Source organism: Hypoxylon fragiforme (assembly GCF_022984875.1).
Source record: "Hypoxylon fragiforme strain CBS 206.31 chromosome Unknown GGS25scaffold_1, whole genome shotgun sequence".
Taxonomy (NCBI): Eukaryota; Fungi; Ascomycota; class Sordariomycetes; order Xylariales; family Hypoxylaceae; genus Hypoxylon; species Hypoxylon fragiforme.
In genome coordinates this window covers 627800-654844 of record NW_026054756.1, presented here as the reverse complement: position 1 = coordinate 654844, position 27045 = coordinate 627800, and the positions used below count along the sequence as shown (strand labels likewise).

At 50.2% G+C, this 27045-nt stretch overlaps 7 protein-coding genes across 7 annotated transcripts; 5 read left to right on the top strand and 2 right to left on the bottom strand.

The window, feature by feature from the left end:
• The first annotated feature begins 279 nt into the window (after nt 1-279).
• On the top strand, nt 280-2134 carry GGS25DRAFT_8645 (uncharacterized protein). Its single transcript, XM_049266082.1, has 4 exons — nt 280-690; nt 850-876; nt 936-1549; nt 1602-2134. Exons 1-4 carry the CDS (start codon nt 361-363, stop codon nt 1963-1965), a joined length of 1335 nt encoding a protein of 444 aa, XP_049120976.1. The 5' UTR covers nt 280-360; the 3' UTR covers nt 1966-2134.
• Nucleotides 2135-5098: 2964 nt separating this feature from the next.
• On the top strand, nt 5099-6972 carry GGS25DRAFT_468236 (uncharacterized protein). Its single transcript, XM_049259051.1, has one exon. It carries the CDS (start codon nt 5116-5118, stop codon nt 6358-6360), a length of 1245 nt encoding a protein of 414 aa, XP_049120975.1. The 5' UTR covers nt 5099-5115; the 3' UTR covers nt 6361-6972.
• Nucleotides 6973-7656: 684 nt separating this feature from the next.
• Nucleotides 7657-11655, bottom strand: GGS25DRAFT_468235 (P-loop containing nucleoside triphosphate hydrolase protein). The gene is made up of 2 exons (XM_049259050.1): nt 11276-11655; nt 7657-11223 (listed from the first exon to the last, which is right to left on the bottom strand). Exons 1-2 carry the CDS (start codon nt 11486-11488, stop codon nt 7924-7926), a joined length of 3513 nt encoding a protein of 1170 aa, XP_049120974.1. The 5' UTR covers nt 11489-11655; the 3' UTR covers nt 7657-7923.
• A 189-nt stretch (nt 11656-11844) lies between these two features.
• Nucleotides 11845-13571, top strand: GGS25DRAFT_468234 (uncharacterized protein). Its single transcript, XM_049259049.1, has 2 exons — nt 11845-12029; nt 12107-13571. Exon 2 carries the CDS (start codon nt 12215-12217, stop codon nt 13493-13495), a length of 1281 nt encoding a protein of 426 aa, XP_049120973.1. The 5' UTR covers nt 11845-12029; nt 12107-12214; the 3' UTR covers nt 13496-13571.
• Nucleotides 13572-13588: 17 nt separating this feature from the next.
• On the bottom strand, nt 13589-15698 carry GGS25DRAFT_526839 (uncharacterized protein; the record flags this gene model as incomplete). The annotated part of the gene is made up of 2 exons (XM_049265043.1): nt 13589-15441; nt 15499-15698. The coding sequence occupies 2 exons, from the start codon at nt 15696-15698 to the stop codon at nt 14019-14021; spliced, it is 1623 nt and encodes a 540-aa protein (XP_049120972.1). The 3' UTR covers nt 13589-14018.
• Nucleotides 15699-19432: 3734 nt separating this feature from the next.
• On the top strand, nt 19433-22459 carry GGS25DRAFT_512264 (uncharacterized protein; the record flags this gene model as incomplete). The annotated part of the gene is made up of 1 exon (XM_049262772.1): nt 19433-22459. One exon carries the CDS (start codon nt 19433-19435, stop codon nt 22457-22459), a length of 3027 nt encoding a protein of 1008 aa, XP_049120971.1.
• Nucleotides 22460-24531: 2072 nt separating this feature from the next.
• GGS25DRAFT_516499 (uncharacterized protein) lies at nt 24532-27009 on the top strand (the record flags this gene model as incomplete). Its single annotated transcript, XM_049263209.1, has 1 exon — nt 24532-27009. The coding sequence occupies one exon, from the start codon at nt 24532-24534 to the stop codon at nt 27007-27009; it is 2478 nt and encodes an 825-aa protein (XP_049120970.1).
• Nucleotides 27010-27045: the final 36 nt, after the last annotated feature.

Here is a 27045-nt window from a genome sequence, read left to right as displayed (position 1 = left end):
TTTAGTTACTTTTTACAGAGGACCGAGGTCCACAGTAAATAAGATTGTGAACCGTGCTATCAATGATGTATGTTTGTTATCACTCCGCACTAAGTTGTGAATATGAAAAACTAACACTCACCGCCTGCATATGCCCCACCGGCAGATTCAAATTTTCGAAGAAGGGTCCCGCGTCTCGAGAAAATTTTAAGAGCTAACCCAACCACACCTTTTCATCCCGCAGTTTAAAACACTGCTTCTTCGCTCCCACCTTGCATACACTCTTCTTTCTTCCTTCACAATTCATTCACAACATTCAATCCCCTCCTTCATATCCTTCAATCCCATACCTTTAATCTTTATTCTAACCTTCTCGCAATAATGGGAAAGGTTAAGCAATCCAACGGCAAAGCCGCAACGGCTGCCCCCGTCAAGAAGGCCGGTGTCACAAAGTCCATCGATAGCCCCAAGTCCAAGTCCAAGCAGATTGCTAAGGATGTCGCTTCCAAAGCTGTGAACGGCAAGGACTCTAAGAAGAGCAAGAAGAGCAAGAAGGTCGAGACTGAGTCTGAGGATGAATCTGAGGATGCCTCCGAGTCTGACTCTGACTCGGACTCTGATTCCGACGACTCTGCCGACTCTGCCTCCGAGTCCGAGGAAGAGAAGCCCGCCGCCAAGGCCTCCAAGGTCAACGGCAAGGTCGCCAAACCTGCTGCCAAACCTACCGCCAATGGCAAGGCCAAGGCTGCTAAGGCCGAAACTTCCGACTCGTCTGATTCCTCTGATTCCTCTGATGATGATGAGGAGGACAGCGACGATAGCGAGACTGATGCTGATGCAGTCAAGGCAGCTAAACCTGCTGTCGCCGCCGCCGCCAAGGTCAGTGCTAAGGCTAAGGTATGTTCATTCCACACATCATAGCTCTGCTTCACGCATATACTAACATGCCTCTAAAGAAGGATTCCGACGACGCTGAGTCCGAAGAAGACAAGGACTCTGACGATTCAGATGACTCGGACGATTCCAGCGACGCTGAATCCAAGGAAGAGAAGAAGGTTGTGGAGCAACCCAAGAAGCGCAAGGCCGAAGAGGAAGAGGCTGCCCCCATTAAGAAGACCAAGACAGATGATGGTGAGGAGAAGGTCACTACCCTATTCGTGGGTAACCTTGGCTGGGGTATCGATGATGATAAGCTATATGAGACATTCAAGGACTGCGCCGGCCTCAACAGTGCCCGCGTTGTCACCGACAAGGCCATGCAACGATCTCGTGGCTTCGGATACGTTGACTTTGCTACCCCCGAGGATTGCCAAGCTGCTTTTGACACAATGAACGGCTTCGAGCTCGAGGGCCGTGGAATGCGATTGGACCCTTCCAAGCCCCGTCCCGCTGAGGATGCTACCCCCAATGCTCGCGCAGCAGACCGAGCCAGACAGCACGGAGATACCGTCAGCCCAGAGAGCGATACCCTTTTCGTTGGCAACCTTCCCTTCGATATTGATGAGGATATGGTCACTGCCTTCTTCGGCGAAGTCGCTGAAGTCAAGAGTGTCCGACTTCCTACTGACCCGTAAGTCACTTCCCCCAAGTTTATTGGTGATCTTGTTTTAACATTATATTAGTGAATCTGGAAACCGCAAGGGCTTCGGCTACGTCTCATTCCACTCAATTGAGGATGCCAAGAATGCGTTCAACGCGAAGAACGGTGGCTACGTTGGTGAGGGTCGCTCGTCTCGTACCGTTCGTCTTGACTATGCCAGTCAGCGACCTCCTCGTGAAGGTGGCTTCGGCGGTGGTCGTGGCGGCGGCGGCGGCGGCTTCGGTGGTGGCTTCGGTGGTGGCCGTGGTGGTGGCGGCCGTGGTGGACGTGGTGGACGCGGTGGTGGTGGTCGTGGCGATGGTGGCCGTGGCCGTGGACGAGGTGGCTTCGGTGCCTCTGCCCGCGGTGGCATGCAGAGATTTGAGGGAAAGAAGATCACCTTTTAAGGTGACACAGCCGCACTTGAGGATACTCTGAGGGCTCATTAACACACATGACGGTTGGCTTATCGTGGGTTTGTCGGCTTCCAAACTTATATTCTCCTTTTGGAGTTGTGGGCTTTGAGGGCTAAGCTTCTTAGTGAAGCTGTGATTTGACCAGAGGGCTTGATCGGAGGGAAACCTCCATGTGGGTTCTGAGGGCTTGCGGGCTTGAGAGCTTCTTACAACCAAAAAGTGCTGCTAATTTGCGGGCTCGCGTTTTGCACTTCTACGCATTTCTGTACACAATTCGGCTTTGTCTCCTGTGGGCTTTGATGGCTTCTTTCTAACCGAACGAAGATGGTATGAGCCTTCTTGTACTTGTGGATTCGATCCCGAGTATCTCGAAGTGGACCAAGCTTTTACTAGGCTACGCTGGGGGCTTCATGACGGCGTTCGAGGGTACCCAAAAGTTTTTCTTTCCCCCTTCCCCTTCCCCTTTCCCTTTGCAGATACGAATGACTTTGCGACGTATTCCTCGCAATACTCTAATATCCTGGATACCTAAGTCTCGGTGAGTATAGTCTACCTAATCATGCCTTGTGTATTCCGCGGATTTCACCATTGCGCATATCCATAGATCCGTCACCAGTTTAATGAAACTGAAATTCTGTTAAATTTTAACTCCCGTGTCTCAAAAATGCATCGTGATTGTGGTGTAGTCAAGTATCGCAAGTGAAAACATTTGGTCAGAACTTAGATTGATGTATCTCGTCGTCGGTGCTGTGTAGATCATTCGTATGGAGTTTATGATGTTGAATGGCAACAGCTGTGGTCCACGATTTACCCATTTCTGAGGCGATATTCTGTCTTCGTGTCTAGAGTCTTCTTAAGGGATAACACAGCGTGGCAGGCAACCCTCCGCATAGTAAAGTGTCTACAGGGCGCTACGGTTCTATTTGTTTGAGTGTACCTTGTTGCGCGGGACTCTACTGCTGCTGCGGTGGTGGCTACTGCCTAGATGGGCATATCATGGGGGTAGGCTGTTCTTGAGAAGGTTTGGATAACAGGCACAAATCGAAGTCCATACTTCAAGCTGCATCTTAATTCGCCCCTTACCCTCCTTGGAGAACAATGTTGAAAAGCCCGAGTGGTTTTACTGTATAATCTAGGGTATCCAACAGTGATTAGGTGCCCCTGGGCTGTGCTACCTAACTATAGGCTAGGGGTAGCTGAAGTTCTTTTCACGATCGAATTCCAACGGGGAATTTTACTATGTACTACCCTAGGTAGCTTGCATTAGTAGGAAACCTCAAGCCGAGCTAAAGAATGCAGGTAGCGAGGCGAGGGAGCTAGGTTAATGGTATGTGGTTGTTCAGCTCCTATCCATGATGTGCGCAGGTGGTTGCTTTATTGGAGACTCCCAGAAAGCAAAAGTTGGAGTGACTACTAGAACTCCTAAAATAGGTACCTATGATAGCGTATGACACATGGGCCTTTTAACACTGCCCGCCCCGTGATCGATTGTGCATGCTTCTGTCATGTGGGATGTGTGAGACATACAAAGGACATCAGCATCAGCATCAGATAGTATTGTTATAGTTTGCCAGATAGACCTTAATGCCAACCTTGTTTCTGAGAGTTATGCAAATGATAAAGTAACAGTTACTACCTACCTAAGCAGGTATTTACACCTACGCAATTAATCTGCTCATCGGCTGATCCTATTACAGTACATGATTTTTCTTTAATTAAATATTTCTTATTAACATAGTAATGCTCAAACTTTCGATGTTTTGTTAACTCGGAACTTGTTGAGGGATGGATAGATTGGATAGGTAGATGGGTCCATCTTCGTACGTTATCTGCAAGATCTGCCAAGACGCTATTCCAAATCGACATGGTTTATGGATGTCTACGTAATGCTATTGGGATAACTAACTACTGCCTAAGTGCATAGTTAATGTGTTATCCAACTGTAAGCTGCACATGTGTGTTTTCCCTTCTTGAAGTTTCCCTTCTTGAAGACATTCACTGTCAGGCTGGCCAAGTGAAACAAAGAACAGAATAGCACTGAGGACATCACATTTATATGTACATTGATACCTTACTTGCGTGTGACCTCGTCAAGCCCCCTTCTTCCCCCCTGGTTCTCATTCCTCACTGATTCAATGGTGCTCACGTCTTTCTTCGTCTACGTGCATCATTTCTTCATTTGACACCATCTGTCGTCTTATCTCATCCTATCCCACCTCATTTTTCCATTTAGTTATTAGTCCCTGTCCATTTAAGAACTAAATTCTATGATTGATCCTTTCATTCTTATCATTTAAACTATTCCCGCGTATCTATTCAACCAGACCCTCCTACATACGTGCAATACAGAGTACTACATATGTAGTTACATGTTGTATTGTACATGTCATAGGCAGGACGATATTGCATTTTATGCATGTATAATGTATGTATAATGTATGTACTACAACCTGGCACGAATCAACTAATGCAGATCAGCGGATCCCATAATTCTAATACATAAGTACTTCCAGATTCAACGAACGGAACGCAGGCAAGCGGGGCATCTTCCTTTACTGGTAACTGGGCGTTCTTTCAAACCTCCAGGGCTACTAGGCACTCAACCTTCAGGCTATTTCCTGACATCAACTCCCCCTAAAAGCTTACATGCCTGTTAGTAACCCCTAACTCAGGCTAACTGACCTCCCTAACTGCCCTCCCTAACTGCCCTAGTTAAGGCTGTCAGTCACAGTTAGCATTAGCTGTTTGCTCTAAGCCCCGGGGAGTTAACTATTGTTCAACTTGATTCTCGCTCTTTGACTTGTTTCGTCTCGTCTCGTCTCCGAATCTTGCCTGGCCTTACCTCGCTTGCCTTACCTTCCTTGCTCTACACGCAACCTACCCTTGCTATAGTGCTTCTAGTACCCAACATTCATCTCGTCCGGCTCTCCCCTTCGTTGGCTTTCTATCTTTTTATCTTTTTATCTTTTTATCCACTCTATCCTTTTCCTCAACTAATCGCACTCCCTTCGAACACGATGTCGGCCCAGGCCTGGCCAAGGAACAACACGCCCCAGCGGGCAGCCGACTCTACCGCTATGCGACCTGCATCTATAGCTGCATCTGCTGCAGCCAACCCTCCAACTCAGCAGCGTCAACGAAATGATGGTAAGCCTATCTCATTCGTTTCCCTTTGATTATAACGGACCATCACTTATAGCATTAGAATCATGGGTTGAGGTCTGCTCTCACCCTTCCTCGTCCTCGGTATCCTCTATCGGAGATGAAATCATCACTACCGGCCTGCAAGTTGGCTCGTCCTATGACGCTCGAAGACGACGACGTTTACACCCGCAGTCTTATGCGCGCTCCGACCCACGCCAGCCCACTTTTGTCGCCCGCCCGGTTGGCCAGACTGGTGCGGGTAGTAGTCAGGAAGAGTACGACGAGAGCGAAAGCGAAGAAGACCATATCTTGACCAGTTCTGCCGAGATAATTGTTGCTCCCGAATCTACTCGCAACAATCCTCGACGTCAAGGCTCCCAAGCCCAAGCGATCGAACCCGACTCGAGCGATGACGATGATGACCATGCGACGGCACTGGGAAGACGAGCTCCCGAGCCATTCCAACCCCAGCCAAATGCATTCTCGCATCCACCTTCGCACTTGACCCATCGTCACTCGGCAAATTCAGCTCTTGCCTCACACCCCCATCATCCTTCTTTCAGTCAACGGTCTAGCACGCGCATCGACCGTCGTGGTCCCAATCTCATGTCGCCAAACTACCAAGCTGACAATGACGCTGCTCTTCGCGCTAGTTTGACGACCCTTCTTAGCTGTGCTGCTGCTGCGGGCAAGCGAACACAGGATGGAGACAAAATTATGGGTGAACGTTCTGGAGTGGCTACTAGCAATCAGCCCGTTGAACTACGTTTTGTTGCTGAGAGCGAGTTGGATGCCCCAGCCCCAGCGCCAACGCGAGGCCGAACACGAGGAAATGGCCCATCTCCTAGAACGGGCCAGCCAGCAACTACATCCCGTGAACATGCTGGTGAGAAGGTTAAGCGAGCGGCTACACCCACGACTGGCACTAAATCGCCTCGCGTGACCAAGAAGAAGAGGACGAATGTGGCTGCTGGCGAGGAAACCTTTATCAGTCCAACCCTTCTGACTTGGGTGGTTAGCGCTGGCGTCGTAGTGCTGGTCTCTGTTGTCGGCTTCGGAGCGGGCTACGTGATCGGAAGAGAAGTCGGCCGCCAAGAGACTTTGAACGGTTTGGGCACTGTCGGTAACGCAAGTGCTGCGATTGATGGGGGTAGTTGTGGTAGAGAGGCCCTCCGTAGCGGTGGTGGAACTCTGAGGAGATTCCGTTGGGGCACCGCTATAGGAAGGAGTGCCATGGCATGATTGGTTTGTTCCAACTGACGCTGCTCTAGACTTGGTACATGAGTTTTTGGAATCAAGATGTGAGCGGATTGGCATGCTAAGGCATCACGAATCGACGACTTGCAGTTCAATACACCCTACGCATTTCGGTAGTTGGTGGTTGGAATGATGCTCGCTGAAATACGAAATTAGGACCCTCAGTTTAATCGTCATGGTCATCGTCGTCGTCGGTGTTCCAAGCGTTTCTGAAATTTAGCGAGAGGACGGAGAGAGAGAGAGAGAGATCGAGGTCATAACCACGAGCATATTATTACCCTGTACGTGAGAGGAGTTTGGGTTCATCTATTCTTGGGAAGGTTATCTGTTTGGGGCCATTTGACACGAAGCTATATACACTTTTTTTTTTTTTTTTTTAGCTGCGGGACGGCAGCGTAGGTACCTAGCGAGCACGATATTATAGGATTTAATATGACTTTGATTTTATTTTTCGACTTCGTTCGTTTGAGGGTGAGGGTATCATGGGTGTGTTTCTCTCGTTTTTCAAACTGGTATCGACCTAGGTAGTTAGACGCTGAGATAGGGGTAACGCACCAAATCTTTCTTTTGAGGAATCTCGAGGTAAACATAGACATGATAGAAATATAGGCACTGAATGAGTGCATAACCAGCTAGGTAGTTCATATAGTGTACATGTAACACTGCTTGTGAGGTAGGTAGGTGAGTTCCCCTCCGCTGGGTTGGAGGTAAGAAAGGGGATGGGATGGGGGAGGAGAGTGAAGATGCGAGGTAGGTAGTTTTAGTTCTTAAGCACCCCCCCCCCCCCCCCCCCTTTTTTTTTGTGTGTGTGTGTGTGTGTGTTTTCTTGTTGTGGGTAAGGAAGGGGATGATGAGTGATCAGAGATGAGGAGAAGATATAGGCTACCTAACCTGGAAGACATGAGGGATGAGTGTTGTGTTTTTGCGAGTTATCTACCTAGGTTAGGTACCGACCTACATAGGTTACCTACTTGCTTGCCGGCGTACTACTAGATAGGTTATGTAAATCCGCTATTGAGTAGGTAGGTAGGTAGGTATAGATGAATGGGTGGATGGGTGGATGGATGGATGGCTCTGAGGAATCGCAGTGCATGATAACTAGGCGGTGCGGATATCTATCGCGTCCCACTGCTACACTCTACACTCTTGACTCTCTGCTCTTTTCTTAACCGCCTAGGTTAGATAGGTATATAAACTACTTCATACCTACTATGTAGTCGCTGGTGATCTAACTAGGTAGGTACTGTTCGTACCACGAGGCCATCACGTAGGTAACAGTCACTCATGTATTCATGCCTAGGTAGGTACTATTGTGTTGCATCGCGTTGTAGGTAGGTACCTAGGTAAACCAACTCAAGCGAACAGTATCATGCGAGTAGCGTTTATCCACGAAAACCCATGTAGGTATGTATCTACATACTCAAGGCAGCGAAAAAAAAAAAAACCAGACCTGTAAAGCACTACTTGATACCATGGTTACTATACCGAACCATACCGTGCCAAATCCCTTACCCTTACCCTTACCCTAGCGCCCATACATCCCATCTATTAATACCCGTCACTTTCCTCAACGAGAACCTCATCGTCGTCATCGTCGTCATCGCTGGTAAAGAACCCCTGTTTCTTTCTCGTCGCCGTCTGACCACCACCACCACCACCTCTACCTTTCCGAGGTCTCACGTCTTCCGAGTCGTCGGAGATAATGGTAGCGGCAGTACTCTTCCCGCCCTTCGACCGACAATCTCCGAAGATCTGGCTCATAGGCGGCAGATCATCATCATCGTCGTCGTTGTCGTTCTCCTCCTCCTCAATGCTGCTATCCTGCGTGGGGCTGAAGCGCGTCGGCTCGTAGTATACCGGCGGCCTCTTCTGTTTTTTCCGCGTGCCGGTGGTGGGGGAGGTGGATCGCTGGGGCTTTCGGACGGACGAGGTGGGGTCGTAGTTGCTGGAGGTGCCGACGTTGTCGCCGACGACGAAGCCCTCGAGGTCGGCGCCGCTGTCGGATTCGTCGGTCAGGTCGAGGTCGCTGGTGCGCCGGCAGTCGTCGCCTTCGTCGGCGCTCTCGTCGTACACTGCTGTTGATGCTTTGGGCCGAGATTTCTTGGGTTGGACGCGTGGACGGGGTGGTGCTGGTGCCGGTGCCTTCTTGGTGGGGACTATAGGTTTTGAGGGTGCTTTGTGTTTTCGAGGAGGTGGTAGACTGGCTTCTCCAACGTCTTTATATCCCGTACTCTGCTTCTTCTTCTTCTGCTTTGGAGAAGCAGGTGCCTTTTTTGGACGTGATATGCGAGGAGGAGGAGCCATTAGCTCTTTAACTTCATCATCATCTGATGGAGGAGTTGCCTTTCTCTTCTTGCGCGCTGGCTCCATGTCCGTGGAACCAGCATCGGAGTCGGGCCCGTAGCTTGGCAGTGGCAGCCGACTGTAACTTCGAGCATCTGATTCTTTATATGGCACGCTGTCAGGGCCTGAAGTATCTTGCGCTTTCGCCATTTTCTTAAATAGCTTCACGCACCGCTTCGTGTATGCGCCGTGCTTCACGTCGACCGTCTTCCGCAACTTTCTTTGGGCTGCGGGATGAGCCGTCAAATCTACTTGTTCGATATCTTCCATAGCATCGTGGCGCACAGATGTAACGTGTTTGTATATCTTATACAGTTCGTCGGTCTGATTTTTGCTAAGGACGACCCGGTCGAGAGCCGGCACCTCGACGACCTCATCCTCTTCGACTGGTTTACGAGGTTCTTTTGGTTTCGCAGGCGCCGATGTCTTTGCTAAAAGCGCAGAAACGCTGGTAAAGCCAGTCTCGACCCCGTCGGGCATGTGAAATTTTTTGGGTGGCTTCTTCTTCCTCGCCTGTCCCTTCTTTGGCTCTGGTAGACCTTGGACCTGAGTATTCTCTACAGGTATATCTACAGCCCTCATGTCAACCTCTGGACGGGCATCTCTTGGTATTATTCTCGCAGACAAATCGTGGCGGAAGTTGAAGCGGCTTCCGTCACATATCATGATTTGCATTTTTTCGTAGCCATCCTTGGACTTGGCGTAATTGTCTTCTTCCTTTCCTCGCATTAGGAGTAGAACAACACGTCCTGCTCGCTTTCTCCCAGTTCGTCCCATTCTTTGAAGCATTCGGATTGGCGATGCGGACGCGTCGTAGCATACGATTAGATCAACTTGGCCAATATCGAGACCTTCTTCGCCGATAGATGTTGCGACGAGCACGTTAAATTCACCCTTCTTGAATTTCTGTATGCGCTCGATTTGCTCTGCCTGCTTCATGCCTCCTGATCTCTTTGAGTCTGCTTGTCCGACGAAAACTGCGGCACGAATCATCGGCTTATGAGTGTTGAGGACCCGTACGATCTCCTCGGCGCTGTCACGGTATTCACTGAAGACTATGATTCTAGTATTAGTAGATGCACCCTCTCGACCCTCGCCGGCATCCATGAAATGGTTTAAGATCGTGTCGGATAGACAAGTGAGCTTCGGGTGGCTTATAAAATCATCCTTCTTTGACCAGGCAGCCATCTTATCCATCATTTCCTGAAAGCTTGGGCATTCGATAATCTGTCGTTTGTATTTGGAACCCTTCTGACCCTTCTCCTCAGTTTCTTCTCGAAACTGAAGTAGGCTATCATAGAACGGCTTGATGCCGTGAAAGTTCAATAGCTTGATACCGTGGGCAAGGCTTGTCAAGACGGCGAAGATTGCTGCCATCATGAATTTCACTCCTTGATTTGCATGATTTCCGGCTCGAGCCATCCACTCTTTCCTTGCTTGCAAAAGGCCGAATACAGTGAGGGCCATCGGGTCACGACCGTAGTAAATGTTTTGCTGGCTCAGCTTATCCACAAGCGGCTTCAGGGCTTTCGAGAATAGTTCTTTGACGTGGTTCATCTCATCCGATGGATCTAGCAATACGATGTCCTCATCCCTTTGATGCACAAACTGTCGAATATCAATCGATTCCTCAGTCCGGATCTCCACATGCGAAATTCCCAAGCTGTCGATCACCTCCTGCACGGACTCGACCTTCGAACCGGGAGTCGCTGTAAGGGCGAGGATACGGAAACTACTGGTGAAACGCCTAAGAAAGCTGACGACTTTTACATAGGAGTAGTTCCCTGTGGCCCTATGGGCTTCATCTACTACTAACAGGCCGATCGACTTGGGATCAGCGTAGCCTGAAGATAGATCGTTCTCCAACGTTTGAGGAGTCATGAAGAAGACTCTTTTGGATGCCCATTCTTCTGCTCGGAGAGCTGGTGCGACATCTCCAGTTAAAAGAGTGGTCTGTGATCTCGGAATACCGGCGATGTGAAAGCATGCGTCGATCTGCTGTGACACAAGTGGCTTGGTTGGAGCTACAAATATAATTTTGGCCGATTTCATCCATCGATAATAATTCAGCATGATGGTTGCTGCGATGAACGTTTTACCCAGGCCTGTGGGGAGTGCTACGAGGGTATTGTTGAATAATCCATTTTTGACAATACTGAATTGGTAGTCTCGTGTAGGCCCTAGATTGGTGGGGTAAACCCAAGTCTTCATGGCATCTACGTCAAGTTCATGGTGAGTAGGAGGCTCAGGGGGTAAATCCGCACGGAAGACCCGATTCCTATTGGGCTGTGAAGAATTTAGTTCTGAGTCTCGCTGTAGAGCTTGACCGAATAGCGTAGTCTGTCGATAGCCAGTGCTTGGGCCACCGATACGAGATGGTTGCCGAAAGCCTCCAGCTGCCACGGTGGTTCCATGAGATATTCCATTTACTGGAGAGCTTGAAAATGCATCTGAAGGTAAATCATCCAGATCAATAAAGTTTTGTGCATTTAGGGTCGTGCGTTGCTGCAACGTGCATTAGCATAGGTATCTGCCTAGGTACAAACGGAAGACATACCGAGATCCCCTGAGCTGAACTGCTTCCATTTCTTTGAATCGATGTCCGTTGGGCTGGTACATGAGGTTGAAATCGACCTTGATTAATCTTGGCAGGCTGAACACCCCTTGGAGCTTGTACTGGAGCTTGTACTGGAGCTTGTACTGGAACTTGACTGGCCGCGATAATCAAGTCCTCGTCTGCAATATCGTCATCGAATTCATCCGAATCCATAGCTTAATGCTTCTCAAGTTTCACATAACTAAATGGCACACTAAAATCCAACAAATCCTGCAATTTAATTTTATCAAATTGAGTTTGCGAGACCTTGGATTTGGTATTCTTGGTGGACCTGTGATAGGATCTGAGAGTGAGAGGCTGAGACGCGTCGATACTTTTACATAGTACTACTAGTTAGGTATTACCTAGTAGTACACATTAATAAGTGAAATCAATTGTCGCGGAGTCACGTGCTTTGGCTTGGAAGTTTTAGGTTAAGGTTAAAGGTACTTTGGTACTAGGTATCGGCCAGAAATGATACATATCAGAAGCTGTATCTTTATAGATAAATCATTTGTAAAGCCTTTATCTTAACATTTAACTATTAAAACACGATGCGATATGTATCATTTCTGGCCGCGCCAGTACTATATCGTATGCATATTACCGACATATGAAAATTAAAGTATCCAATATTTATATTCAGTAGTTCATATTTTCTATGTTTTTCTTCCAAATTCCATAAGCCAAGGATCTTCTTATATGAGAAAAGAGTGTTCGTGTCCAGTTTAGCTGATGCAAACTGTCCCTAAAAGACATTGCCACATAACTAACTACTTCGTAACATGAAAGTCAGATAAAGGCAATGCATCCATGAATATCACTTTCAGTCATAGTCAACTAACCATTAAACTACCTATACACTTTTGTATATATCCAAGTCCCTATAGGTAATCAACCATGAGAACTTCATATATCTGCAATCTGAAAAAGATTGCAGTCTCAATTTTCATCCTCTCTTCCACCATCTCCACATTTGCATCCGCCTCATCCCCTCCCTCTGAATCACCTGCAGCAAACGACGAACTCATATGTCACACTGACAACCCAGCCGAGTGCTACCCCAAAGTCTTCTCACCCACAGAAGAATTTCAAATCTTACACGATGACCAGGATCTTCCCCCAGGTTTACACGTGCAGCTCGATGTCCAGACCGGCCAGAAACAGGCCAAGCTCAACAACCCCAATGAGGGAAACCCCGCTCTCGAGGGTTTACCCGTGGACAGATCAGTGGTAGTCGTAGACTCCGAGACATCTCAGGACGATCACAAGCCTCCCCTACCCCCCGGCGCACCCGCCTACGAACCTGTAGGCGTGGTAAAGGCCCCGAAGGAGAAGAACGAGGGCTTCACGCAAGCCCTCGAGACCGTCAAGAACTCCCACTCCGTCCAGTCCTCGGAACTCGACCAGGCCCTCCAGGACCTAGAGGATCTGTCCCACGACATGTACTACGGGCTGCAGATCGCCGGGGACGTCGAAACCCTGCAAGCCCTCCTCTGCCTCCTGACCAAGCAGGACAGCAGCACGGAGCAGGCCGAGGCGGACCAAAAGCGGCCGCTAACCGAACGCCCCGGCTTCGTCGCCTCCTCCATCCTCGCCTCCGCCATCCGCAACAACAAGCCCGCCCTCCAGGCCGTCGAAGGCGCGTGGGATGTCATCGCCGGGAAACAGTGCGCCGGCGCGCGCTCCCTCAAGGCAGAGCTCTACGCGAACTTGGAGCCCACCACCGACCCCGCGAGCGCCGCCGAGGCCGCAGAAGCGTACTCCACGCGCTTGCATCTTACCGTCCTCGACGGCCTCCTCCAGAGCCCCAAGATCAAGGCCGAGTTCCTCGCGAACGACGGCATGCAGCGCTTCCTGCAGATCCTGCTGCGCAAGGAGGCTGTCTGGGACGCGAGGAAGGCGAAGGTCGCGCGCATCGTGTCGGATATTTTCCTCGATGAGGAGGTCGGTGCTGTGCTGGGTGTCTGGCCTAGTAGTGGTGATGGTGGTGATGGTGGTGGTCAGGAGGACGCGGGCGTTTGCGCGAAGGAGGGAGACCCCAAGGCTTTGGGGGAGGGGTGTTGGGAGTACCATTTGGAGGTTATAGGAAGGGATCCGAAAGATGCGGAGTGGAGCGGCCCGTTGCTGGAGAGGTTGAGGGAGAGGAGGAGAGGGGGGAGGGAGAGGGATGAGCTTTGAGTTTTGGGGGTTATTATACTATAAGAAGCTTGGAAGGTACCTAGATACATACAAGAATAAATACAGTACCTAATCGCGTACACGCTCATGGTGACAATGGGTACTATGTGTGGTACACTAATTATATTTGCTATAATTATACACTCCCATCCGGATGAGAGCTAACTATTTATTATTCAGTTACGGCACCGATCGTGATCATTGGAATATCATCTCTCAGGCACTACATACAGTAGTGTCTAGGAGTCGAGATTCTCAGCCCCTTACCAACCTGCTTTGTGGGTAGGTAGGTTGGAGGGCTTTTAGGGGGGATTAAATACACCCTGATGAATACCCTGGCTGCAGCCTACTACATAGGGAGGATACGTGCTGTCGGTAGTCGGCGAACGAGTACACACCTACACAGGCCTGTATACCACTCGCTTAAGTAGGTACCTAGCCGTTACCTAGGGACTAGATCCGTCCGCCCACACGCATTCCCCCCTCATTGCACCATGTAGTAAGTATTCATCAGGGCCGCCGGTCATCCATCCATCCCCATCCCCTCCCCCCACCGCCCCTCAAACTCCCTCCCCACCCCCTCCGCCTCCCCCTCTCTCCCCACCCTCCGCAGATACCCCCGCAGCGCCGCCAGCACCGTCACCGTCGCGTTGTCGCTCCTCCCGAACCTCTCCTCGCAGACCGCGAGGCTCCGCCGCAGCAGCGCGATGGCGTCCGCCGGCCGTGTGTGCAAGGGGCTGGCGGGGAGGGTGCGCAGCATGGTGTAGCAGCTGAAGCGGACGAGGCGGGGGTCGCGGGGGGCGGAGGGGGAGAGGAGGGCTTGCGCGGCGGCTTGGGCTTCGGTGGGCTGGTTGTGCTGGGTCTGGAGCCAGGTGAGGTGGTAGCGGAGGAGGGCGAGGTCGGAGGCTTTTTGCTGGGGGGCTGGAGAGGAAGAGGATGCTGCTGCTGCTGGCGATGTTGTTGGCGAGGAGAAGGAGGAAGACCTCGACGACGAAATTGAAGATACTGGTGCTGCTGCTGCCGTTTCCAGGTCAGTGAGAAGCGCCTGCATGTCCGCCGCTGCACTCGGCCCCGAGATAAAGTTGTTGTTGAGCATGGCCCGGTAGATCGTCGCGAGGTACGTTGGCTTGAGGCGGCTGCTGAGCTGCACAGCTTTGAGGTACGACTGGATAACGAGCCTCATGATCTGCGTGATGTCAGACGGGCTGGCGCCTTGGAGTCGCACGAAGAGGAGGTGCAAGGGATGCCGCGAGCCGAAGAGGATGCGAGACATCCCGCACGCGTAGTTGATCAGGGACTCTGCGAGGCCGGGCCCGCAGTGTAGGAGTGCGCCTAGCGCGAGACAGGTTTCGACGAGGAGCGATGGGTCTTGCCGCAGCATGACGGCCCGGTAGTCTTCGAAGGTTACTTTTATCAGGCGGAAGCCCTGCTCCGTGAAGCCGTTGATGAATAGTTGCCTCGCAGACGACACGGGGTCTAGCCAGGTCTTGCCCCGCTGGGGAAACACCAGTTCGTTGTCCGGCGTCGTCTGGAACAGAGACGATTCGAACGCGCCGCCGACGTAGCACTGGACAATCTGCAGGCATTCCTCGGGGAGCCGCAAATTTTCGGGGGCTTCGATGCGCCTTAGCGTCGGCTCTATTCCCGGTTTGGGTTCGGGGGACGGGGTTCGGCATATGATGACCGCTATGCTGCGCTTCTGCGGTGTGGCTAGCTCTACCTTCCCTTTTAGGATCGCCTCCAGCTCTTTGCGTCTGGCGGGCGAGACACGTCGTAGATAAGTGTTGAGCCGCTCCGTGTCGATCTTGCGGCCGTGGACGAAGGAAACGGACGTCTTACCCACGGCGGCTCGCTTGCCCCGCTGGACTAGAAGCTCGGCGACTTGGTGGGCTCGCAGTTTTTTGTGCAAGCCCCATTTATTGAAGCGGATTTTATACATCTTCTCTCTGGCCGAGGGTTAGCGGATGGGTGGCACATTGGTAAGAAGTACAGCTGGAGCTTACGTTGCAAAAAAGTAGTATTCTTCTCGCATGATACGCATTACGTCTTTTAGACTCTTATTCTGGTCGCGATATAGAGACGTTATAGTGTCCCGGTAGTTGGCCCAGTCCCCATCCTTTGCAGGGCCATTATATCTCTGGGGGGTAGCCATTGGTGTAGTTGAAGTTGATTGGAGTGTAATTTCCTCTTGCGAGAGTGCCATTGTACAAAATAGGGCTCAACAGTGCTCGGCCGTGGAGAACGGGGAAGAATGCTGCTGCCTAGCTGATGGATTCTTACAGGTATGGCCAGAGCTTTTATAGCCATTATGTGGCAGCGTACCTAGATATGGGAAATAACAGAGCAAAGGGTTACAACAGATACAGAGTGTTCCCGCTGTTGAGGTAGGCTATTAACCTTACCTCATCGTCATGAACTAAGTCGCCTCCTGCTTTACCATGTTACATTACCTACAACATACCTATACTACCCAACATATCCAGTCATGCGCTTCTGCAACGAGACTGGCCTACGGGTTAGTCAGGACGTATCAGCTATCTTGATTCGCAAGTCGAGCGATCCTTGTTGCATCGTAGGTGCAAAAATGAAGGGATTGTGCCAGATCGTTGATGTCGAATGATACACGTGTTCTGGCAGTGTAACAGTAGTCGGCTTCAACCGTTTAAAGATTCAAGTTGTAGTAGTGTGGCATATTAATGACACCGTGAGTAGTAGATCTTATCTTCTTCATTCGTTTTGGGTCTCATGAGGCTGTAGTTTGGTTCATCGAAAACTTATTAATGTGTATGCCTAGATAGGATGTGACCCTGAAGTGCCAGGAGGATGAAGGATGTAAGAAAGTGTACAAATGGGAGGCTTCTCGTGGATTGCTCATGGACCTAAAGGAGGTCAATATCCCACATAGACTGGCCCTATTGGTGGAGCATCCTTACCTAAGGGCAAGTCAATTTTATACTACTGCCTAATTTCATGTACTGTAAGTGGGTAGGTAGGCTTGGACTGTCAGGGGTCAACTCTTATTGTACGTAGCATAATATCTCTCGGCTTCGATGTTTTACTTGATAAACTACGACGTAGCCTAAGAACATCATCTGCTTGCATACCATCTCCCTACGGCATGAGAATACAAGGGCACAGGGATACCTACCTTTTTCTTTCCTAGGGGTGCATGCCCCTTTTGTGTATGTCCCGGTGGCCCGGATGGTGCTTCCTGGACGTTGTGCTCCGAAGCTATAACCATACCGGCCGAGGCTGGCTTACCTCATGCGCAACAAGTTCGGCCCGGAATAAATAAAGCTTCTCGAACGCAAGGCAACCGTAGTATGGGCACAATAATTCTCACCAGCTTTGGGTATTCTAGTTTACGTAATCAAGACTGACAGGCATTCTGCCGAGTGGCCACTAGGAAAATTGAGCAATTACGACAAGAGTCTTTATAACTACATGCCTACATATTGGGGTGGATCAAGTTAGAGTGGCGAGTGTTTAGGTATCTAGTTAGCAACCCCCCAGGCCTGTGGTGACTGTATACATACCTAGGTACCTTGGGTAGTAACAGACATGTAGGCGGGATTTATTCAGCTTCTCATAAAAGTGAGGGGGGGAATAGATAGAATTTGCACTTCCTTCGGGCGTCTCCAAAGTTGGAAAGTTACCATTGAATCCTGATGCTGCAAGTGCAATCTCGCCAAGCCAGGCTGTAGTGTCCTCTCTGCTAATCTGATCATGATTGTATAGGCTTGGCTTGTTTCTTCTATACCATGAGAATATCGGATTTAAACTATCGCAGTATATCTGGACTGGACAATGGACTAGGTATATACTATATAAGTAGGCAGGTAGTCATCATCTCCATACCTCCAAGCGAGCCAGGTGCCAGGTCTGGCATTGGTCGAGTCAGTGTTAAGGGGAGCCTTTGAATAGGCAGGCTAGCCTTCATATAAGTGCGTGCTTTTCGTCACGACACCAACTTGGAATGCTTAGATACAAAAGCCAATAGGATTTAACGTGATGAAACAGCACAATAGAAATGGTAGTGGTGGCGTGACATATGCAAGTGTTTGAAACAAATGCACTGGCATTGACTGCTTGAAGAATGGAGTTCTAATCGCATGCCGTCCATTTTCATGAAGAGTTGCATTTGGGGGCCGGGTACAATATTGAACCTCATTGTATTCGTACCCATGGATGTGGCTCATCATTATGTATTCCAAAATACATACCGAGAACTGTGGCTATACACATTTCATGCTGTTCGGATAACTCATCCGTGGGGCGGAGGTGAGTGAATATGTGATATCATGTTTAGCATGAATGTAAACGAGATCTGATACACTTCAGCAGTTAGACTGGAGGCCGTGGAAGGGACCTTTTTGGGGGTAGGTATGGGGTCAAGGGGTAAACAGAGATGGAGAAATAGAGAGATGGTGGGTTGGGGGCGAAAAAGGGTATATTACCAAGATGAAGAAGATTGAAGAAAATAAGGTAAGAAGAACATTGGAGGTGGTGGAAGGTGGTGGGTGGTTTCACATTGAGAATTACATACCTAACCTAGGTAGTTACATGATACTTTTGCACAGTGACTCCTTACATAACACATATGACCCACTATTGTAACACACTTGATAGGTTGACTACTTTCTATGGTCTTTTTTATTAATCTTTCTTCTCTTCTCTTTTTATCGTCTGTTTTTATTAACTAGTTACACCACATTTTTGTTACAGCATCCACATGCATGCGTCTATTTTCATCTCCTTTGTTAATATCGACATGCATGTAGTACCTACATCAATGATCCACCTCACTAATATTAGTATACACACGCAAAAACCCGCCTCAGTACCTACCTAAAGTATCACAACACAGAGTCCAGATGGCAGACACCTCAGTCGGAGTCAGTCCGTGCTGTGCTGTGCCGTGCCATGCTAGGTACATAGTCAAGTGCTTGCCGCCATGCATGCAGTAAGAAGAGCAAGGGGAGCGGGAACTGTGGATCGGTAGGGTTGCAGCCGCGATGCAATGACATTACCGCCCAACCATTCTTCAAGTTGTATTAGCGAATGCTTGGCTCGATATTCACTAACCAATAAGCATCTTCAGCCACCACTCAATCCGACGCGTCGGCGGCTATGTCGAACATTCATCTGCTTCAACCCTCATCTTCCACCATCCAGAAGCTTCAATTTTAGCCTCTCATCACCAGTAGCCGCGAGACCTTGCCAGCCCCCCCAGACTTTATTACCATTTTCTTAAGCTACCTTTACTGCCTTACCTTGCTTTGGCTTGGTGTCGTGCAACAAGGTTGTCTCCGTTTATTCAATAATCTAGGGACTACTAGCCACTCAGGTGTTGAGTTGTGTTGTTCAACCTATCAGGCTAAGTGCTGGTCGATAAAAATGTCCGTCGAATGGGTCGCCATCATGTGTTGGCTGTCGACGGGGTGGTCTCAGCATGGCTTACACCTTGGCCAGTCGTTGTTCGGAATACATTTAACACTAGTCCTTGCCAGCCGTCGTCTCGATTTACAATCATTTTTTGTACCTACTTAATTTATTCTGCTCATATTCCAAGTTCCGTTCATTGTTCTCAAATCGAGCCTTTGTTCGCGTAGGCCGGCCCTTCTTTCATCTTGACACAACAATAATTCTCGACTCTTTCATTTGGGATCTATAGATGATTTTTAATGACTTGACATCCTCTGTTCATTCACTTCGTGAATTCCATATGTGCCAACTTCCGCGGCATTTCTTTTTTCTTGACAATCACATCTAACTTCTAGAGTCACTCATTATCTGTTTATTCTTTTATTTTTCCCCTTCTTTTTTTGATTTGCAAAACTTTCAACGCTGGTACTTTGAGTTTAGCAGCATTACAGAGCATTTCTTGTATTCTTGACTTGATATTACTATATTCATTCTTTTCGCGGTCGGTTCATCATGAACTACAGCAAGCCAACCATACAAAGCCCGCCCGGGGCATCCTCGAACCATCCCAACCAGAAGGACGAGTGGGAAGACTGGGACGAGGAAGGAGAGGATACGCACGAGGAGGGAGAAGATGGGAATGGATTCCTCATTCAGATTTCGGACGAAACAGGACAGGTACCAACCAGATCGACCACCACCCAGAATGGTACGCGCAATGCTTCACGCCACTCGGTCCAAAGACCAGTTCGCCTCAAGTCTAAAGGCAGACAAAAGGCCCAGAATGCGAAAGCCGGCATCAAACTCGTAACAGACATGTCGACATTTCGACGTCCGGTCAAGTTTGTTGACCCCACTGCTCTTCATGCTTTAGAAGGGTCGCCTTCTTCTGCCTCGATAGGCAGTTTCTCGTGGCTGAAGCGAAAGCCAGGGAATGCTGGCAGCTCTAGACTTGGCGATGAACTTACGAGGGGCACGTCCGCGGACCTTTCTCCAGCGGCTCGACCAATCGTTATCGGAATTGCAGTACCTTCCGACAACCTATCGGAGCATCAGGTCAGTCCACAAACGGCAATTATTGAGACTCCAATAGACATGCGCAAATACCCCCAAAAAACTATTACAACTACAACTACGGGGAATGCTACATATCTCACGTCGCAACAGCAGCGCTCTGTTTGGTCTCCAGACACAGAAGCAAGCGAATCACCCCATCAGGCCTCTAGAGCTGCATCGAGTGTTTATTCGCAACCGAGCTTTTATGGTGGCCCTGTACCGAGCACCGATGTGCCTCCTGTGCCTGCACTACCGGCGAACTTGAAGCCTAAACCAGCACAGGGCACATGGCTTGACGATCCAGATGATGACGATTCTATTGGAACTCCATGCACTCTTTTTGAGGAAGATGGAAGCCCCTTGGCAACTCGCAAGTCATTGAAACCTAAAGCAGTGACAGTAAGCCCTGGGAGCGCTGGTAGTCGGTCCCATGGCTGGTGGGACCATGTCACTACCCCGTTCATGCAACAAACCAATCCCTTCAAGCAGCAAACACAAGAAAACGGACACGGTCAGTCATCACAGCAATGGAACCCATTTAACAAGCAGCAAGTACAGGCAGGACCTAGCGCGTCACCACCCACTCAAGATTGGTGGGCTGGGGGTAATGAAAAGGCCGGTTCCTCAGAATCTCCTCTGTCCAAGCAACAGGGTAAAGAGGCCACTTCAAATCCTTTGAAGGTATCGGGCTTAACTAGTAACACTGTAGTCCCTGCCCCTGAACAGCAGGGCACATCGCAGCCAGTGGGGACGTTGTCTCGTTCAGCTTCTCCAGGGAATCGCGAGACACAATCTGAGAAGGGTAGAGTTCTGCTCGAGGAGAACCGAAGACCGAGCGAATCGCCACCTCCGTATTCACCTCCCAAGAAGACTAATCAAGTCAAGTTTGGTGTAATATTGCCGCCTCCAGACTTACATATATACAACGCCCAACCAGTTCCATCTCCCGGTCCAATGAGTTCGGGACTACCGGGGACAATGACTTCACAAGGGGCTATCGACATGGCGGAAATCCCTCTTACACCATCTATGCAGCGCTCAGCAACAAATGCGGTACTTCCAGATCGTGCCCCCGGGTCATATGTGCCTGGTGACCATTTCTTCGAAGTTCGAGGACAGGCCAACAGGACCGAAAAGCAAAGGCGCCGTCACGAAAAGGAAGAAATAGCTGCAAGAAAAGCAGGTGGCTTGTGGAGAGGCCGCGGTTGTATCTCTAACACGGGTTGTTTTGGACGTAGCGGCCGAGAAGGCAGGAAGAGGAGGCGTGTCTGCCTTGGGGTTATAGCTGGTGTAATCATTGCTATCATTCTCGCAATTGTATTGGCTGTTGTCTTCACACGACAGCATCCAGTGAACGACAGTCAGCCTTTTTCAATTTGGCTCAACCTGACGGATTTCCCTCCAATGCCGACCGGAGTTGTGACAGTGGCTGGGCCGGACAATAGCGAAGCTAGATCTGGCTGTATGACTTTGACAGCGGAAACAGCATGGTCATGTTCTCTGCCAAAGGAACAGCACGACTCAGTCGCACCTAACCCGCCCAACAAGCCCGAATTCATATTCCAGATTCAATACGACAACAATACCAAGGCACTTTGGCAGGTCGCAAACGATGGAGAGGGGTCCGATAAGTTCTTGACAGATGCCGGGTTTACTCCCAACCCACAGCCACCTTCGATCGCAGAGATGCGTTTCTTAGGAAACACCACTGATCATATTGAAGCTGATGAGAAAGCCGGAGAAGCCACGCCTTTCTTCATAAGCCTTCTGAAGTCGGTCAACGAGACCATTGGCCCGAACATGCTTACCCGCCGTCAAGGCGCTAATAACGCTATTGGTTCGGCAGACGGCGATGGGTTTAACCTGACGAATATTCTTCCTCCCCCAACGTTGAATGGTGATGGCACCGGTGGCCCAGCCCGATTATTCCCGCTGCCCGTCCAGCAACCCGTCCGTTTATTTGACCGCGGCTTGCCCACCGAGCACTATGGTTTCTACAGCTATTTCGACAAGACGATCTACATGGTCAACACCGTGAGCGTGGACGCAGCAGACGATGACGGTGGTGCGAGAGAGAGCGAGGCCAAGTCGCTTGTTACGTTCGCGCAAACACGCTTCCTCGTGCAGATCTGGACGCGCAAGGAAAACACGACACGACTCCTCGGCGGCTCTGCTGTCCCCTGGACCAACGGCTCCGACGCCTCCGCCTCCCCCGGTACCATGCCTTATCCTGTTACCATTACCGAGGACATGCACGGCGGCGACCAGAGTAAGAAGATTGATTTCACTTACGGCGTCACTCCTGCCCAGGAGATCAACACCACCGATGCCAAGCTCATCATCACAAACCGTGGTTTCGCGGGAACGCTGATCAACGGCATGAATAATAGCCCTGATGAGTCCCTCGGCGGTATCGATGGCGGTACCGGTGGATGTAGGTGTCAGTGGATTAATTTTCAGGGGCTGACAAAGACTGGGTCGTAAGCAGTCTATGAAGGTGAATGTCGTTGGGGATTCTCCCTCCATCCTACATTATATCAAGTACATTAGGTACTTTCACTTACTTTATCTTCTTTGCGTTGCATTACAGCAATTTACTAAGTAATTGCGGGCGTTGACACAAGGCGTTTTATGGAATTTGGGTTTCTTTGGATCTGCTTGGCATCGCACCGGCAGGGTGGTCGGGTGGGAAAAAAAAAGGTCGGTCAGAGGTATATATTTAGGTACCCAGGCAGTTAATGGTTTCTCGAGGAGGAGTTGCCCCCTTTATATAAGTATAGTCTAGACTTTTATGGGGCTGGATTGCTTGGTTAGGGGCCAGGTGAAGATGGGCTTTTCTATCCATAGGTTGCAAGGAGGAGAGGCGGCGAAGGAGGAATAGAGATGAGACAACGTATTTGATACCCAGATCCTATGAGGAACAATGGAAAAGGCTACTTAATAGAAGGGGTTTTTAACTCATTTTGACCCGAGGTGACGATGATTGTGAGCTTAGAAGATCAGCCTGCGCTTAAAATAATGATGATTTATACATCGCGTGCGAAAAAATGATAAGTACCTAGTAGGTGCCTACATAACCTGACCCATGCTACTGAATACATGTATCCATTCGTTGAAACATCTGTATGAACCCTTATTCCGCTGCATAGGTAGGTAGTAGAAGCTACTCGGCAACCACATCATTGTCATCGTAGTGCCGGTAGAGGCCCCAGTCCAGGTACTTCTGTCTCCTGTTGCAGGCAAGGTACGCTGCTATATTCGGCCGAGCCTTGACGTCCTCCCATAGCTTGAAAGCCCGGTCGTGTTTCGCACTGTTCCTGGCCTGCTCCATTGCATTGCCTTGGGGAAAGCGTGCTGGGTACCGTCCGTCGAGACACTATAACTGGGTGATCAGATCCCGTGGGGTCGTGGGAAACCCCCAGAAGTGTACAAGGAGCGAAACTCATCAAGGTCACAGGATTCCATCATCACCGGATCTCGATGAAAGAGGGGGAGGGTGGAGAAGAAGGAGAAGAAATGAGAGGAAGGTTCGAAGCCAGACGAAGCGCGGTCGAGGGGAATATGGGCCTTCGCATTTTCGATTAATTAAACAGCCCTCTCTTTTTGTTTTTTGGGGTTTCTTTTCGTGGAGCTGAAGCGTGATAAACCAGCAGGAGGCAATATATTGACGCAGAAACTAGGATCAGGCCAGAACAAGCAAGCAAAGCTCATCCCCTATACAAGATTTTGCCGATGTTGGATACTGCTAATACTACCACCACCACTATCACCACTACTACTGCAACCAAGACGTTTCCGGGGATGGTTGCAGGTACGTCTGCAAAGGTTCCTGCCGATATAAAGCCACTGCATGCAGTCGATGCGGTCCGCTGATTCATATGCTGTTCGCCGACTAGAACTTTGTTGCGGGATATAGGTAATCTGGGGGACGGTTAGGGGGGACGATAGCTAGGCTGACGATTTTCGTTAGCAGTTCTGAGGAGGATGGTACTACAGATCTCGATATATAATAATGTGCAATAAATCATGCACCGGGTAAGTACCTAGGTAGGTCTGCGTTTGGCCTACTTTAGGTAGCCGAGGATTAATGTTGGAATATCCTTGGCCTCTCTTACTCATAGAATTCGTTTAGCCTAGCATAGCGGACAGACCGGTTTGGCATCCTATGTAGACATGAATATGCATGCTAAGAATTCATCTATATTCTTCAATTAATATATGTGATCGGGGTTGATGCATAGCTCACTCACCTTCATTCCACACTTTAGGTATATTACAGATGTGTCGGTATTAGTTCCTGTTGGCGGAAAGTCCATGATTGTGATGGAAACAAACGCGCTTCACCTCGTATATGATATTATTTCGCGGCCTCTTTGGCGTTGGTGGGTGAAGTCGAATTGAGCCTAACAAGGCAGCTAACGATGACTATAAAGATGAGCAGTGTGAAGGGCGTTTTTGATTCCCAGAGTCTAGTACATACCTGCCTACTACCAACCCTTATTGACTTCCAGACAATTATCAAAACCCCTTTACATCCCCTTCAAGCAATAGTCAGGATGAGTACAAGTGAGCACCGCAGACCACATTCACATGGCTCCCACCCGGGCAAGTTGGTGATTGTCGGGTCCGGGATTCGAAGTATGTCGCAGTTTACCTTGGAGGCAGTATCTCACATAGAGCACGCGGATAAGGTGTTTTACTGCGTCGCAGACCCTGGAACGGATGCCTTCATTGAGCACCATAACAAGAACGCCGTGGACCTGTATAATATGTATGATGATGGCAAGCCCCGTCATCAAACATACATCCAGATGGCCGAGGTCATGCTTCGGGAAGTGCGGAAGGGCTTCTCCGTTGTTGGAGTATTCTATGGACATCCAGGAGTCTTCGTGAATCCTGCCCATCGTGCCGTGAGCATCGCCGCCAGCGAGGGATATGAAGCCATCATGTTGCCTGGCGTGTCCGCAGAGGACTGCCTCTTTGCCGACCTCCTCATCGATCCGTCTCGCCCAGGGTGTCAAACGTTGGAAGCAACAGATCTGCTCTTGCGGAAACGCCCCATCGCCAAAGACTGCCACGTTATCATATTCCAGGTGGGTGCCGTTGGCGATTTAAGCTTCAACTTCAAAGGGTTCAAAAACACCAAGTTCCAAATCCTTGTTCAGCGACTGCTTGACTCCTATGGCCCTGGCCACCCTGTCGTGCATTACGTGGCATCCCAACTGACGTTTGCCGCCCCCATTCGGGATCGATATACCATCCAGGACTTGAAGAAGCCGGCGGTGGCAAAGCGAATTACCGGCATATCGACCTTCTATCTTCCACCCAAGACTCTGCTGCAGCCAGATCAAGCAGTGGCCAAATCTCTCGGACTCATCACAAAGCCGGCGACCACGGCCTCTTTCGGGCCCTACCCGCCCAACAAGCCATATGGACCACGCGAGCTGGCGGCTGTCAAAGCCCTAACCAACCGCAAGGAGCCTGCCAACTATCGTAAGACACGGGCATCTCCGGCATTTTACAAAGTGCTCGAGATGTTGGCTTTGAACCCCAAGGAGGTCTCCAAGTTCCGTTCCTCACGGGAGAGGTTCATCGCGCGCATAGATGGTCTCACCAAGCCTGAACAGAAGGCCCTCAAGTTTGCTAACTCCGGGCTGATCCGGCAAGTGCTGAAGAGCTCTGCCGACGACGTTGCGACGAGATTCGTCCAAGATGAGTTCCGCAACCCCACTCTGGCAACGCAGTATGGGCAGATCTGCAGCCAGTACAGGAGCCAGCCCGACGGTATCGAAAAGATCACCGACTGGCTGAAGGAACAAGGATATGACACTACCCCGGAAGCGATCGGGACCGCCTACCAATATGAGCTGTCACGAAATCTGGACAGCTACGATGGAAAGTATACCACCAACGTGAGCGGCAAGGCCGGTCCGCAGATTCTCGTGCAGAAGGGGACCGTCACAGTGGACGGTGGCAATATATCGAGCTGGCAGTATAGTTCAAGCCAACTAACCTGGTCAGCCGATGACGGCAACTCCTCTTCTGGCATGCTTCACTTTCAGCTGCTGACTGATGACAACGGCAAGCCCTTACCCGCTGGATCATATGTCGGCCCACAGTTTTACGGCCTCTACTGGCTTAAAGTCAGCTCCAAGCCTACGACAAATAATATTTTAGGCAAGATTGGGGAAGTGCCGCCGCCAGACCCGGCGCCCCCGGTCAAGCCTACGCCCATTACTCCTTGGCTGGATACGTACCAGACCTACCTCAAGTCCTCGTCGGGCACCTGGGACAAGGTGGGAGAACTGGCGATTACCGGGGACGAGACCAACCCAAAGGTGACCTTCAAAGGCGCTACGATTCAAAAGTACACGTATTCAGACGAGACGCTCAGCTGGTCGTCGGCCGATGGCAACCCCAACAATGTCAGCATCTCCTTCTTCATCAACCAAGCCCCAAGTCAGACTAATCCCACGGCCGGGAACCAGTTTTCGGGCAGATACTGGGAGAGCGGCGCTACTCCGCCTGCTGATGCCAACCTGTTCGGCCAAATCGGCAGCACGAACTCCCCGGGCAGCGCTTCCAGCGATGCGGCGGTTGCCCAGGAGTGGAAATCTCTGGGCAAGAATCTGGCGTTAGGTGTTGCAACGTGCATACTAGGCGACGCCGCGATCAAGGCGATCAATGCTTTGAAGAAATGGATGAGCGACCCTTCGCAGGAGAACCGCGACGCGTTAGATGACGCCAACGCCGAGACTGAGGCGGCGGAAGTCCAGCAGGAAGCTGTTGAGGCAGAGGGTGCAGAGCTCAACCCGGGGGGAGAAGTCGTCAACCCAGGCGAGATACCCGCGCAGACGGCTGAAGCAGAGGCTGCAGAAGCCGCTGAGGTCGCGGAGGTCGCGGAGGTTGCGGAGGTTGCGGAGGTCGCGGAGGTCGCGGAGGTCGCGGAAGCTGCAGAGGTTGCTGAGGTTGCTGAGGTTGCTGAGGTGGTCGAGGTGGCTGAGGTAGTTGAGGTAGTTGAAATTATTCTATAAGTTAGGAATTGTGAAGGATATCATCAGATGCGAGGT

Excerpts from the sequence above, each read along its gene's own strand:
- GGS25DRAFT_8645 (XM_049266082.1), top strand. The coding sequence starts at position 361 with ATGGGAAAGGTTAAGCAATCCAACGGCAAAGCCGCAACGGCTGCCCCC. Across the intron at positions 691-849 it reads ACGGCAAGGTCGCCAAACCT|GCCGCCAAGGTCAGTGCTAA; the intron begins GCTGCCAAACCT and ends GCTGTCGCCGCC. Across the intron at positions 877-935 it reads AGGTCAGTGCTAAGGCTAAG|AAGGATTCCGACGACGCTGA; the intron begins GTATGTTCATTC and ends ATGCCTCTAAAG.
- GGS25DRAFT_468236 (XM_049259051.1), top strand. The coding sequence starts at position 5,116 with ATGATGGTAAGCCTATCTCATTCGTTTCCCTTTGATTATAACGGACCA.
- GGS25DRAFT_468235 (XM_049259050.1), bottom strand. The coding sequence starts at position 11,488 with ATGGATTCGGATGAATTCGATGACGATATTGCAGACGAGGACTTGATT. Across the intron at positions 11,224-11,275 it reads GTTCAGCTCAGGGGATCTCG|CAACGCACGACCCTAAATGC; the intron begins GTATGTCTTCCG and ends TGCACGTTGCAG.
- GGS25DRAFT_468234 (XM_049259049.1), top strand. The coding sequence starts at position 12,215 with ATGAGAACTTCATATATCTGCAATCTGAAAAAGATTGCAGTCTCAATT.